The 15,926-nt window shown below is 33.7% G+C and overlaps 1 protein-coding gene across 1 annotated transcript; it reads right to left on the bottom strand.

Annotated features, from left to right (window-relative positions):
* Positions 1 to 6,880: 6,880 nt before the first annotated feature.
* LOC130827291 (uncharacterized) lies at positions 6,881 to 12,409 on the bottom strand. The gene is made up of 5 exons (XM_057692959.1): positions 11,521 to 12,409; positions 9,774 to 9,810; positions 9,400 to 9,636; positions 9,259 to 9,306; positions 6,881 to 7,675 (listed from the first exon to the last, which is right to left on the bottom strand). Exons 1-5 carry the CDS (start codon positions 11,820 to 11,822, stop codon positions 7,181 to 7,183), a joined length of 1,119 nt encoding a protein of 372 aa, XP_057548942.1. The 5' UTR covers positions 11,823 to 12,409; the 3' UTR covers positions 6,881 to 7,180.
* Positions 12,410 to 15,926: the final 3,517 nt, after the last annotated feature.

The raw sequence follows: 15,926 nt of genomic DNA, 5'->3' as shown, positions 1-15,926 counted from the left end.
AAAATATTTTCTTGCAAAAAAGAACTAATTTATGTATTTCTATAAGCAGATATAATAATAATGATTAAATATGATACTTCACTATGTGTGAAGTAAAATGTAATAGATTTTGAGATTCTATTTATTAATACAGTGAACCGTAAAAAATTTATAATGGATCTCAAAATAATGACGTAGAACTGCAAAATATCTTAAAACGGTTGGATTTTGCTCCTATGATATCCTTCTTTTTTTATAGGCTGGATAACTTTTTTGAGGGTCAAAATTCTCTCATTATGACCTATTAATTTTAATCCAATTTTATATTAATATAAAATCGGATCAAAATTTGAGAGGTATAGTACTTCCTCCGTTTTAAATTACATGCAACATTAAAAAAACGACACTATTTATTCATTACTCTTAATTTATAATTGATCTGTTAATACATAAGTTAAAATATAGTCAAGTAAGATTTTTTTTATTCATCTCATTGCCAAGATTATTAATATTAAATTTTATAATTTTTTATTATACATAATTAGAGATATTAAACATTGAATTAGTGCATTAAACTACGTAAAAAAACAAACTTTGCAAGTATTTTAAAACAGAGGAAGTAGGTATTAAGATCCTCTCAATTACTTTTCTTTATTACCCATACTAGAATTTTGACACATATTTTAAAATAAAAAATAAAATGTCAAAATCCTCCCAAGCAATTCTAGCCATTAGATTAAGTGATAGGACCCTCCATTAGTAATAATAGAGAGGTTCCAATCTCCTGCTCTTTTAATATTTCTGCATGCAGAAAAAATAACAGGTAGACAGTCATTCACTCTTGTTTCTTTCTATACATCAAATCTATCACTTCTTCAGCTATACAATGTTCAACTCACTAAATTCTCCATATCTCAACAGGATATCTGCGGGGCCAAAATGACTTGGACACCAATTCCTGACGAGAATTTGAAAAAAATAAGATGATTTAATAACTTTATTCAAAAAATAAGTTTCGTTCAAACTTTTTTCCCAAAATAAGCGTCTTTGGTTTCAAAGCTAGGCTTGGTATGTAATTGCTCTTACTAACAGCAAGTATAAAGAAATGGTCAAAATTTTAGTCAAGGCTTATGTCGCTGTTACTAACAACGACCTAATGTTTGACTGGTCAACAAGGTCAAGTCGTTGTTAGTAACAACGATCTAATGCGTCTGTAAATACAACAGCTTCTTCCTCCTTCCTCATTTCACCCGATTTTGTATCAGCAAAATAACCCACGAAATCTCCCTCTTCTCTCCACCATTAAAATCAACTTCAATCCTTCAATTAATCTCATCAAATTCCAAGTTCCTACTATTAATTAGTTCTGTCATCTTTCTACATTCAATTAAGGTACTATTTTATTGTGTTTTTTTTTTCGAAAATTAGGGTTCACGAATTCTTCATCAACTTTCACATAAATGCAGGTTCATAAACTTGCAATTTACTACTTCTTGTTGATCTCCAGTTTATTAAGATACATTTTTATTATAAATTTTTTAGTTCTTGTTGATTTTAAAATATATGTCATTTATAGTGGTCATTTACACTTAAACTCTATGAATATGTCAAATGTACTTGTTATTTGCCATGATCTTCATAATGAGGTTGTTTGTTCATTAATTTAATTTAGAAAATGTTTGAGTTTAATGTAGAGAATGTTTAAATGCAAACCCTAAATTTGAGTTTAATTTAGAGAATGTTTGAATGCAAACCCTAAATTTAATCAATGTTGTTATATATGCATATATTTATGAACTTGATGGTGATGTTGATTTTGTACGTATTGTTGTAGAAATGGCTTCATTTCGTGTGACTGTTGTATGTTTTTGGAATGGTTCAATTCGATCAAGTAGTAGCAATGTAAAGTATGTTGGGGGAAGACGTAAACTGTTTGCATGCAACTCAAACATGGACTTGAATGAATTTAAACATCTTATATGCTCTAAGATTGGCATTGACACTACAAGAAGTACTATTAATGTAAGTTTTAAATACAATATGAGTGAATTTTTAGCTCTTCCGGTTGAGAATGAGGAGGCTATAGATGCGATATGGGAGTATTCAAAGTCTACCTCTATTCCTTCTTTAGAGTTATATGTAGAAGAGGTACCCCTAGGGAATCAAGATATCAATGTTGTAGAAAAAAATGCATTCCTGAATATAACTTCTTCTGCTCCTTCTCCTACGCCCTTCCCTACCCAAGAAACCCAAAATCCCATTACGCCATCTTCCTCTTCTCCTTCTAATGATGATACTTTTAACTTAGAAGATACAAATGAGCCTTGGGATGATGTTAATAGTGAGAGTAATGAATTCGTTGAAGCTCCTTCTGAGGACGAAGTGGGTTTTGATGAGGAGGCTCTAGCTAATGACATGACCTTAGGCAACATTCCAACAATCGTTGCTCCTACACCTTATGCACTAGTTCCCCCTCTAGATGAACACGTTGAGGACAACTCTTGAAGGTCTTAGGCTTGTGATACAACCTACACCAATGAAGGAGAGTTTCAAAAGGGTATGATGTTTGATAACAAGGATGCCTTGTTGGACGCTGTTAGATTGTATCATATTCGTAGGAACATTGAGTACGAACTGAGACTTCAAATCAAACCGTGCTCACCTTGAAGTGTAAGAGAGAGTGTGCTTGGAGGCTAAGCGCTAGGAAGAGCTCCTATTCACCTTCATGGGAGATTGTTACATATAAAGGGAAGCATGGGGGTTGTGTACTATAAGTACTGAAAATGTATAAGCTGGACACATTCATTTGACATCTTCCATGATTAACAATGTTATTTGAAATTGTGTTGCTGAAGACCCATTAATTAAGGTCTCTGTGGTGCGACAAATGGTGAAAGACCAATTTGGTGTCGAAGTGACCTATAAGTGGGCATGGTGTGCTAAACAACAAGCCCTTGTCTCCATCTATGGGACATGGGAAGATTCTTATCCTCTCCTTCCACGCTTGTTGAAAGCAATGCAAGTTTCTAACCCCGGGACTGTAGTTGAGTGGTTCTTTAAGGAAGATAATGATGTTGGTGTGTACTTTCGTCCTAGTATTAGAACTTTCCAACGTGTGTTCTGGGCTTTTAAACCTAGTATTGAGGGGTTCAAGTATTGCAAACCCCTTATTGCCATTGACGGAATACACTTGTATGGTAAGTATCGCCATACATTATTAACTGCGATTGCTCAAGATGGAAACAAGGGAATCTTCCCGCTTGCCTTTGCTTTGGTAGAGAAAGAATGCATAGCTGCGTGGTCTTGGTTTATGGCGTGTATTCGTAAGCATGTGATGCATAGTCTAGGTTTATGTGTTATTTCTGATAGACATGCGGGCATTCTAGCAACCATGGAGGAGCCGGAATGGCAACCTCCAAATGCCCATCATAGGTTTTGATTGCGGCATTTGTTAAGTAACTTCAACCGTCAAATGGGTAATGTGAAGCTGAAGAAGATGTATGGAAGGACTGAATAGCAAAGACAACCACATAAGGTAATCTAGGGATTAAAGGCTATTGGTATTGCTAATCGAGAAGCTCTTTTTTGGATTGATCAAGTTGGTGATATGTGTAAATAGTCAATATGTCATGATGGAGAGTATAGGTATGGTGTTACTAATACCAACTTAGCCGAAGTATTCAATAACGTGATGAAAGGTGTACGTTTCTTGCCTATAACTACTCTTGTGGAGTTCACCTTCTACCGTGTTAATGATTATTTTGTTAAAAGACGGGAGAATGCAAATGCATGGCTAATTGAGGGAAGTAAGTACACTTCACACGCCACAAGAATTATCACCTGTAACACTGAGAAGGCAAACTTCCATGAGATCGTCGCATTTGACTACAAAAGAGGCCTTTTTCAAGTTAAGACTGGACATGGTAATAGAGGATCCGCCAAGGGTGGTAAAATACAAAGTGTGGATTTGAGAGAGATGAAATGCACTTGTAACAAACCCTCCATATATCACTTAACTTGTTCACATGTTCTTGCCGTTTGTATTAAAAGACACTTATCGTATGAGCGTTTTTTGGACTCCTGCTACACGATCCAGAGCTATGTGAATACAAATGAATCCATATTCATGCCGTTGATTGATAAGAGGTCATGGCCTCAATACACCGGTGTTGAGGTGATACATGATCCAGATCTCATTCGTGGACTAGGAAGACCTAAGTCTAGGAGGATCGCCAACGAGATGGACGAAGGATCAAGGAGACACAACGCTTGTCGACGGTGTGGTAGTGAGGGTCACAACAGTGAACTTGCACGTCAAGGTAAACAGTATCTGTACTTGAGTATAGAAACATAAAGACTATGGAAACAAATAAATAACATAAGTAAAAAATTTGAGTATTTCTTAAGTCTTTTTACGTATAATTATAACTACAACTAAGTTATTGTTGAATTAAAGTAGAGATGGATCCAGCAGCTCCAGGCCCTCCCGACCCTAGTGTGCTTAAGATGCAAGGGGATCACGGGAGCAGTGTACTATGGGATGTCCAGGTTAGTCAACTTAGTATTTTGAATGTATTTGCCTTAATACTTTAATTTTATGCTAATATAATCTTTGCGTTCAGGTTTGCACACGGAGACTATATACACCAGGCATCCCGACTCTGCTCCGTTGAAGATTGACGCACGGATCATCCCCTACCTTCAGCGAGCGAGGTTGTACGACTTCCACCTCATCGCTTATGGGAGAGTCGATCGGGCGCTAGTCACGGCTTTAGTCGAGCAGTGGCGCCACGAGACACATACCTTCCACCTACCTCTAGGTGAGGCTACTGTCACTTTACTTGACGTAGGTTCCTCTCCATCACTCGTCGATGGATGACACCACGAGGTATCATCACGACCGCCCAGTACGTTCCCGCAGCACTGACGATGACACAGTTTGTGAGTATTCTTCAACGTTGATTATTATCCATAGAACTTACATGTTATACATTTCATTAATACTTTAGGCTTAATGCAGGCACAGGGCATTGCAGCTGTCATCAGCTCCACCCAGGAGAAGCCTGTATGGGAGATTGCCCAAGGCATACTCCTAGGGACACAGTTTCAGCACTTCATTCCAGAAGTTGCTGTGTCAGACACCACTATGGACGAGCAGGGGTCATTTTCTCATCATGCCGATGTTCATCTTGAGGAGGTAGACTTAACGTGCCCCGACTATGGTGCCGAGTCCTCACAGGGTGCTGGATCATCCCAGTATCAATCACCTCCCCTACCCGAGCGTCATGCGACGGCCTCTTACTATCGTAGGAGGCGTCGTAAACCGTCACAGTTAGACAGGGTACAAGAGGAGGATTAGCATTAGTATACTGTTTGTATATATTGAACATTAGTAACATTTTGTATATATTGAACATTTGTACATATTGAATATTTGTAACATTTGGACTTTTGTGTATAATTTGTAATATATATGTAGATGTATATATTTTTATCGTATTATCACATGTTTATTATGAATGAAATGATGTTAATTACTCAGAGTTTTCGGTGATGAATCATTCCGCCAAGAATTAAGTATGAATTTAATCAAAATCAAACAGACAATCATATTCAAATAAGGGGAAATGCTCTCGAAAGTTCAACACAATTTCATTCATGTTCAACGAATCCATATCAAATTACATAGTTCATTCGTTAAGTTAAACTACCGCCACTAACTAAGATTGTTTCTTCAACTTTTTCATAATCCTTTCAGTCTCTTCTTTCCTATGTTCCATATCATCTATTTGTCTCTTGAGATTAAATACCTCATCTTTAAGCTCTTGTTTTTCTTTTTCAAGCGATTTGGTACCCTTCGGAGCAACCCACCTAAAGTACGTGCATCCGAATCCTTCATTCAAGTAGAAAGGACAAGCAACAAAATCATGACCAGGATCGACGTTGCTCCAATCTGTATTAATCTCAACTTCATAACCACAATCACAAAGCTCTTCAATAGAATGCTCATGTGACCTTTACGGAACACATATGATATAGTAACATAAGTAAACATTTAAAAATAATATTAACATTTATAAATTGAGAATAATACTAATATAATACTTTATGTTACCTTCAAAATCAATTAACTAGAACAAGAATGATGGAATTTGGATACAATGAAGTAGGGAGATGATGGAGTTATTTATAGAACATAATAACAACGGCTATTTTCAACTTCATTATGGCTATTTTTCAATTTTGCAACGGCTAGTTTAAATCATACAAAAAGGTCAATAAAAGTCAAACCAGGCCAAGGGTCAAGTCGTTGTTACTAACAGCGACTTTATAGTTGACCAGTCAACCACATTAAGTCGCTGTTAGTAACAGCGACTTGACCCTTGGCTAAAATTTTCACCATTTCTTTTAATTCGCTGTTAGTAAGAGCGATTTTACACCAAGTCTAACTTTGGAGCCAAGAACGCTTATTTTGGGAATAAAGTTTGAACGAAGCTTGTTTTTTAAATAAAGTTATTAAATAATCTTTTTTTTCCAAATTTTCAATTCCTGACCATACACCCATTTTAAACCGAAAGAAACAAAAAAAAAAAGCTTTTTATTAATAAAAAAATTTCCAAAAACACATGCTTAAACAAAATAATTTCCAAAATAAGCGTTTTCACCTGAACCTGAGGTAAGACATTGTCTGCTTTTACTAACAACAAACTATTACTAAATTGAGTCAAAAGTCAACAATAACAACGGGCGATTATTGAATTTTTTCTTTTAAACTAAACGTAAACCAAACTCATGATATATATACTTCTATATCCCTTTAAACTTGTTACATTACGATTTACGCATATAGAACCGAAAGTTCTTTAGATATAGTGTCACAAATCCAAAGCGACCTTGAGAGTACTTGACGTAACGTACTTAGTTGAAGTTAAAGCGGGCAATGAAGAACAATGTTTTACTATAGAAGTATATACCAAGAAAACATTGTAAAATCAACATAAAAGTACTCCGACATAAACCTGAAGTGCAAGAGAAACTCCTAATAAACATCAAACATCTAATATACCATAACTTATACCATCCCATTGTCTTTCTTTACCCAATTTGCTTGTTCTATTCACTTATCTGTGTTTTTCTTCTGTGCCCCCCTTCAATTCACAATAAATGCTTCTTTTAAATCCTTTACAGTGTCTGACAACCTTCAAATTGCCCTTATTCTATCCACCCAATCCACACTACGGCGACCCTTCTCAAACTGTACATCAACGCTTTTACGAGACATGTCGAGATATTCTACACTTCCACGAGACCTTTCCAATTGTTCAAAAGGAATGTTCAGCTTCTCGAGCGTATTGATGCTGCTGGTCTTGTATTCTTGTATTCGCAGCATGTCTGGCCGGTCTGTGCTTTTCCTTGGTTTTTCTCTTCGGTCTGTGCTTTTCCTTGATACATCATAACAGTCAATGCTCTTCCGTGAATTCTCAGGTTTGTCTACGCTCCTTCGGGAGATGTTGTGCCTTTGGGACGGAGGTTTCTCCACCGTGGATACAAATTTCTTGAGATGTTTGATGTACTCGGGGAAAAGTTCTAAGTCACAATGGCTTCCTCCTTTGAGCCACAAAGGTTCGTATTTTTCTTGTGATAATTCCCACAATGTTCTACCATGAGAAAAATCAACAACGTCATCAGCCGTTCCCTACAATATGCAGAGTAAACAGATTACCTCGGTGAAAAGGAAAGCTGTCGTTTGAACATTTGTACTTTTCTAAAAGGTCGAAAGAAAGCCAGATATAGCTCCAAACAAGATTCTACATGAATAGAAAACAAAACTTAGGGAACATGATCCAACTAAACCGGCATTTCTATGGAAATTCGGTTTGAGCTAGATGGTTTGGTTTATGTGTTCGGTAGTCTCATTTACCAACTATACGAGCACTCGATGATGCTAGAATAAGATGAAAACCTAGATCTTTTTAAGAATATTTTTTAAAAAAAAAAGAGCAATGGTGGATTTCCCTATTACAAATCGTGTTACATCAGGGTCTGATTTGAGTCAATTACTATTTTTAGCCTATGTTACTTGGACTCGGGTACTGATGTCGGATACTGGTACGTGTCCAAGTGTAAGATACGTCTAAATATTCAATTTTAGGCCTAAAATGAAGTGTCTAAGTGCCATACCAATGTCCGAGCATCAAGGATCAGACACGAGTACGTGAAGCAAAATGAATAATCCGAGTAACACAGTCTGCAGCTATCTAAAACAAAATAGCAGACTTGATTCAGGAGGAAGTAATGTGGTGTAATTTCTTCGAGGATAATATTGTACTAGAGTATGAAACTAAAGAGGGATCACCGCTGATTTAGCCTAAGATGACGACAATGTATTGGGAATGCTATTTTAGAAACAAACAACCGATCAAAAGGTAGGTAAGATTGAAGGATAAGGAGCTACAATAGAGTGCGTGGTTCAAGTATCAATTGAGCAAGTGGTTCAAGTATAAGAAATGCAGACATTGTCCAAGATGCGATGCATAGAATTCAGTGTGCTTGACTCAAATTGAGAAACGCAATTGGTTTTATGTGATCGAGGAGTTCTTTTTAAGGCTAAAGGGAAATATTTTTTTGGACAGTCATTAGATAGTTATATGGATGTTGGGCCTTTATAAACTACATCACTCACTCTCTAGAAATCATAACCGACACGGATACGTGTCGTCGACTAATTAAAGAGAAATGTACGTAATATTGGTTCAAAATGAAGTGTCCTACTCCTTGTTTCCTACCCATGTCCGAGGGTCGAGGATATGATACGGATATTTGAGGTAAAATGAAAAGTTGGAAGGTTGGAGACAACATTGTTACAAGCGGAAACGAAAGGCCAAACATACTTGGATCACAGGAGTGAGGAAAGATATGAGAGATGTATGCCTAAAAGTACATCAACCCGTCTTGTATGAGACCATCTCACGGCGAGACAACCACAAAACAAGAAACCCATAAGCTAAAAGTTTCTATTATTAGGCTATTTAGCCCAAGTATGGAGGTGGTCTCACGGTGAGACCGTCTCATACAATAATTTGTGAAAGTACATATGGAAGACAATCTATGTGGACGATCAATGTGACTAGATTATAAGTTCACGTACCCAACCCCATTATATAGTATTAAGATAAAATTTTGGCATTGTTATTGTAAGCTATCACCGTTTGATATTTTCAAATCAATAAGGAGGTGACGTGCAGGACTAGAAAACAGAGGTAAGAAACTCCTGCTTACATGGATTACCAGAACAGGACACTTCACCAATGAGATTTTATCGATATTCTGCACAAAGAAAATCATAAAATTACATTTTCATATAACACTCAACATAGCATCTGCGTTTCTACAGGAAATATTAGAGCAATGATGGCCTACCTTATAGATATCAAACCAATAAGTGCGTTTAACAGGATACATGACTCTCAAACCTGACAGTATCGGACTATGCAAAACAACAGCTCGTAATCGTGGTAAACGAGAAGCAAGATCCAATGTTGGGCCACTACCGACAGATTGACCATAAAGAATGATATCTTCTTGCTTAGCACCATAATTCTCTTCAAGACACTTATATGCAGCTTCAATATCAGCATAAGTGTTATTCTCAGTGGGCTGTGAAAGATATCAATGCACAAGATTAAGTGACTGACCTCAGGTACTCTGTCCCGTTACAGACAAAACAGAACTACACAATTTAATCGTTGTTTTTGTCTTTTTATTAATAAATTATAAATTATTTATAGAGTTACCTTTCCTGTTGAGTGCCCATATCCAGAGTAATCATACCTGCAATAACAAATTCATTTGAGTATTTTGGTTTCCTATGCTCTCAAGTGTCAGGCCCAACAAGACAACTACAATGCAAAATGTGGTTTCCATCGTGATTGACGTAAAAGAGTGATGCGGCTGTCGTACCGCCAAATATTAGACGAAACCATGAGATATCCCTTGAATCTACATATAAGTATTCTTAAGGTATATTTCCAAATAATGCAAATATTTGCATTATCTTACATTAATCTTGACATCAACTTATCATTGAAAGTCCCAACTTTAAGGGTTGGATCATCAAGGGAAATCACACAATACTATCCAAAACCAAAATGATTCCAAGTTCGTCCATGATTACCTTTAAAAAAAGTAACATGTTCAGATTATTCCATTTAATTGTTTATATTGCTCAGATGCTTTAGCCTAAGACACAGTAGTCAGCATCTATTTGCCTACAATTGACCATATTTAGTCTGCATAGTGCATAGTTTGTATAAAGAGCCAACTACATGTTGTGAACACAAATAAAATGCAAATAATCGGCCCACTCGTGTGGACACACACCCATTGGCTTGACCCACAAACCCAGCCCACATGTTACGAGCATTGATTTGTACATACACTTGATGAGGTTCAGTCTTTTCCAAAATCATAACGTATTAGGTGGATTACCCACCAAGCATTATATGTAAGTTCACAACCTAATATTTTAGTGACGTGGGATCTTTCTCGCAAGTGAAGTATTTTCAACAAATACATGGGGAGAATATAACCCCTTAACCACATCACTTTCTACTATCTTAAAACAATCCCCAACTACTATATGGTGAACATTGAACCAATTCTCACAAGTAAACTATCCAACCCCTTCCATTTTTGTAAAAGGATAATACACAAACAAAATCTACAATATTAACAAAAGATCATAATGACAAGCAGGACAATGACTCTTCCCTAAACAGAATAGAATAAATTGGACAATGAAAGACAATGACTTGTCATTTTTCAACCACAAAGAGATCAAAGCAAGACAACCACAAGCTCATTAGCATCCTTAAATCAATCAAATACAATTAAATTTTACAAAATTAAATCAAGGAAATCATTAAACCAGCCAAAAAGATGTTATAACAATCAAATTCTCATCTTTTACCTTATTAATTGCAACTAAACTCCATCATAAGCAAGCAAGTAAAAGATCAGTTAAAGGGTAAAAGACCAGAAGGCAGAACCAGATTTAGCAACAACCAATAGATCACACCAAAATGAAAAAAATATTTAATTTCCTCACTTAAACCACTGATAAAACCCGGATAACCCAAAAAAGAGCATTCACAAGTAAATCAATTGCAGGATAACCCAGATGGTCAAAATTCATTGAAAAAATTGGAACCCATTCCCAGTATCTTGTTTACTCATAAGTCATAATCATTAATAATCAAAACCAGAATCAATATAATAAACAAGAAAACATTCAGCCACAATACTCAAATATTAAACAAATCAATACCCACATATCAACATATTTCCAAAACTGGCCTAATTTTCACAAAAAATTGACAACAGATAATGAAAAGGAATAATTCCAAAAACTTTACAAGACAGAATGATTGGAAGATGACCCAGAAACAAAAAACCACCAACAATCAATCAAACAACTACAAAAACTCTCCACCAAAAGTAAAAATGAGTATGAAACTAACAATAAAAGAAGAAATTACATACCCCAAAATGTTAACTTTCAAGTGAATACTCAACTCAATAAAAAGCTCATACATCTGACCAATATCAGCAGCATTTCCATGAGAATAGAGCAAAATAGAAGTAGCCATAGGATACCTAACATACATGGCAACAATCTCAGTTCCTCTTCTTGTAGGGATCTTCAAAACGTCGACGTTTTCCCTATGTGGGTATGGTTCTAGAAGCATTAAGCTTGTTGCTTCATCTTTTACAACTTTATATGAAGGTGGGTTTGGTGGGAAAAATGCAAATTTTGCAGCCATTGAAGATGTTACTCCTCCCATCTTTTTTCTCCCCTTATTCTTGCTCTTATAACAAAAATTAAAAAAAAAACAAGGTTAAAATTAAAACATTCCTTTACTTTTTTTGTGGGGTTTTGGCCATTTACAAAGAATAGGAATTAGGAATAGGATTAGAGGGTACTCATAATATTTTGTTGTAGAAGTATCTTTTGGAAACTTTTTTGTGGGTCTCTTACAAAATTAATTAAAATTTATGCAAGTTTTGTAATTATATTGGTGGGAAAGAAGAGGATGAAGTGTTGGGCCAGTGGTGGGCCAGTGGTGGGCTGGTGGTAGAAGTGGTGTTGATGAATGATGATGGAGGGAATGAGAATGAGAAAGAGAGAGAGAAGGAAGAGAGAAGTTACCAAGTTAGCAATTGAGTGTGATCATTCACAACTTATGTAACAAAGTTGTGGGGGGATTATAGGTGTATTTGAAATATTTTCGAGTATGATTTTTTTTTTTTGTTTGGAAATTTCATGTGTCCACTTGAATTTATGGCTTTTTAAAGTGGTAGAAAATAACTCTATGTGGTGATTTTAAAACTTCTAATTATTTTATATGGTAGATAAAATTGTTAAATTTTTAGTTGAATTAAATACTTATTTTGACTTGATTAGGACGTTTATTTTTTTAAAAAAATCATTATGTTCAAGAAAAATAACATAAAGTTAACAAAAAATACATCATTTTGTTTACTATGTGAAAAAGTTGAAAGTTTAAAAGTATTATATAGATTAAAAAAATTTATTTACCATGTAGAAAAACCAATAATTTAAAAGTTAACAGGTGAAAATTTTTTTATATACTTCTACGAAGATGTTGACAAAATTGGAATAAATAGTAGGTATTACTCCTACATGTTATTGTAGATTTGTAGTATTGAAGCATGTACACATGTCATTATGGTTGGCTATCCAAGTATGGAAGATTTATGTGTGGCATTTTTAGAAAGTTTTCTCATGTTTGGTGGGGGAGGAAATATGCTTTTTAATATTGGTAATCTCTTCATCCGGTCTCTTGAGATCGTATATCATTTAGACGTTTTTCAAGTTGAACTTATTAAAGATTAATGCTTATTTTTAATATTTTTAATGCCTATTTACATTATTTTTAATGTTTATTTATCGTATTCTTAATACATATTTATAATATCCTTAATGTCTATTTATTGTATCATTAAATGGATATTTACAATAATCTTAATACCTACTTACATCATCTTTAGTGCCTAATTAAAATATCCTTAGTACTCACCGAGTAAAATTACAGAATTTACAATATCTTAAATGCCTAATATCTCAAATGCCTATTTACAATACGTTTAATATCCACGGAGTAACTTACTCTATATTTTCCTTTATAGATTGGCCCAAAGAGACAATCTTTCACGAGAATTTGTGATTTCTTTTCTTAAATGAATTTGGCTAGAAGAGGAAGTTCTAGAAAGGGGGAAATGAATTATATAGAAGCTTTTGCTTTGATATTAATATTAGCAATTATAGTGTTCCTTTGGACATTTGCAAAACTATCTGATCAGATTTATTTGATTTATCTGATTCAGTTTTAAAAATAAAATAATTTATCTGGTTTCTGAAAATAGGATAATTTAAATTGCATATTTAGTTTCTGAACCGATACGAATAGATTTTTATTGAAGTCGGTACTAGGTTTTGAGTTTTTTTCAATTTTTATAGAAAAACTCTATTTAGGCTTTTGGACATGTTAATATTTACAATTTTGAATCTCTACGAAGTTGGATAACTTATCAATTATTAATTAATTTAGACTTTTGAACATCCAACCATATTTTCAAAAAAAATTGCTTTTCAAATTATAAACTACAAAAGTGGACTTAAATATTTATACAAAAAAAAAAAAAAAAAAAAAGGTGAATATATGATATAGCATATCTGCTGGAACTAGCAATGCCTTACAACATTACTGGAAGAAGCAAGAAAAATAAACCAGATATTGCCAACACACATTGCTGGAAGCCTCGAACGACCACCTAACATGTTATATGCCTTACAACTACCCGATTTGTATTGTTAATTTTATCTTGTGTTTAGTCATGCTATGCCCTAAAACCTAATGTATTCCCTTTTTTAAAGAGAGCCAATGACTCTCATATTTCTTCCTTACCTTATGATTAACTCTCTACTAACACTCATATTGCTCTATTGTGATGCAATTTATTCAAGTTATATTGAGCTTTAAGCTCTTCTTTAAACACATAATGAAATACACTAGTCTAAAATAGTGAATGTAGTATGCTCATTAATGAATTATGTTCCTATTTAGGCTTTAATTGTGATGCATATTATTCAAGTTATGTTCTTTAAAAGGCCGTTTGATTTATTTATTTAGGCTTTAATTTTAAACTTTTAATTTACGAGTTGTTTAGTTTGTATTTACAATAAAAAATAGGAAAATAAAAAATGAATTATGTTTGGGTTATATAGGTTGATCTAACTCGAAATTAACTCGTTTGATTAAAGTGGTTATACAAGTTTGTTTTAGTTTTACAATTTTGACTTTAACCTAATCCATTTAATAAATATATCATGTCGAAGTATCTGTTTACTTAATTGGAGCAAAGTCTCAATCAAAATTCACTTATTTTGAATTAAATTCAGGTTGAATTAGCAGGAAGTATAAGCTTTTGCCAAACCTAAGAGGGGATAGGGTGCTTCTCACCTTGAAGCATGGAAGGGGATAGGGCTTTAATATCATATATTGTTTTAATAAAGTAGCCCAGTGATTAAAATAATTAAAATTAAGCCTAAGAAAATTAGAGAAAAATAGAGTTGAGCCGCACGGATGCAGTTTTTTCAAATTAAAAAATTTCATCTAATAAAATTAAATTTTGCAAATTTTAAAGAACGAAAAAGAAAAAAATAATTAGGTACCTTATTTTTAAGACTAAATTTATGTCAAAAGTAAATCAAACTTTGATAGGAGAACTAGATTATGACTTTATTAAAGTTGACAACAATATGGACACCAAATGAAAACTTTTTTTTTTTTGACAAATGTTATGTTTGATAAATGAATTTTTAGTTAATTTTTGATTTTGATTTTAATTTTTTTTAAGGAAAAATTATTTAGAATAATCTGATTTTTTTCATGATTTTTCTATAATAATCCCACCTATTGATAACCATGAATAATCCTAACTTTAGAGAGTATTTTTCTAGAGTAAACCCGATAACCAAATGAATTGCTATAGCAAGTTTTATTTTTGTAAAAAAAAGATAAATTAAAATAAAATGTCAAAAAAATTAAAAAAATATTGAAAAAAATTCTGATTTTTTTATTTTTAAAATTTTTTTATGTAAATTTTTAAAATTTTTCTCTTATTTTATATTAATTTTCAATTTACTTTTTTGGTGAATTACCTACTATAGCAGCCTTAGCAGGTCATCGGATTACCAAAGTTTACACTAGGCAAATACCCCTTAAGGTTGAGATTATTCATGGATAATCAATAGGTGTGATTATTGTAGAAAAATTATGAAAATGTTGGATTATTCTAGGTAATTTAAAAATATTTGGTAAATTGCTTTTAAACCAGTTAAAAAGTCGATTTAAACTTTGAAATTGAACAAAAAGTTACTACAAGTAATTTTGTTAATTCACTGGTCAAATAAGTAAAAAATCAACATCCAACAGTCAATTATCAAACATTCCAGCAGTCTAAAACACATGATCTATTAATATTATAAAGCAATATCCTAGTTTCAAGTAGCCACCCCCAAAAAAATGAATATTCTTTGAGCAAATAAACCGGGTCTAAATAGCGTTGGTTCTTGGATGATTTGAATATTTTAGTAATGGTAATAGACTTTTGCATAATAATGTGAGGAGTATGTTGGTGACATTCAAGACAACTTCCTCGAAATAGGTTTCACTCAATTTTATCTTCTTGTGTTTGTACAAGTAAACAACAAATATGTGCTTGCAATATTGCTTTTCTTAATTAAATTCAATAAATGAACGTACATACCTTAATTCATATCACAAATTTTTATATGAGACAACTGAGAGATGCAAGGTTATTAGGATCGGAGTTTTATCTAGAATCGTTGAGGGGATAGAAAC

Source organism: Amaranthus tricolor, chromosome 11 (assembly GCF_026212465.1).
Source record: "Amaranthus tricolor cultivar Red isolate AtriRed21 chromosome 11, ASM2621246v1, whole genome shotgun sequence".
NCBI lineage: Eukaryota > Viridiplantae > Streptophyta > Magnoliopsida > Caryophyllales > Amaranthaceae > Amaranthus > Amaranthus tricolor.
Note: the sequence above shows the minus strand (reverse complement) of the source record. Positions and strands in the feature narration are given on the sequence as shown.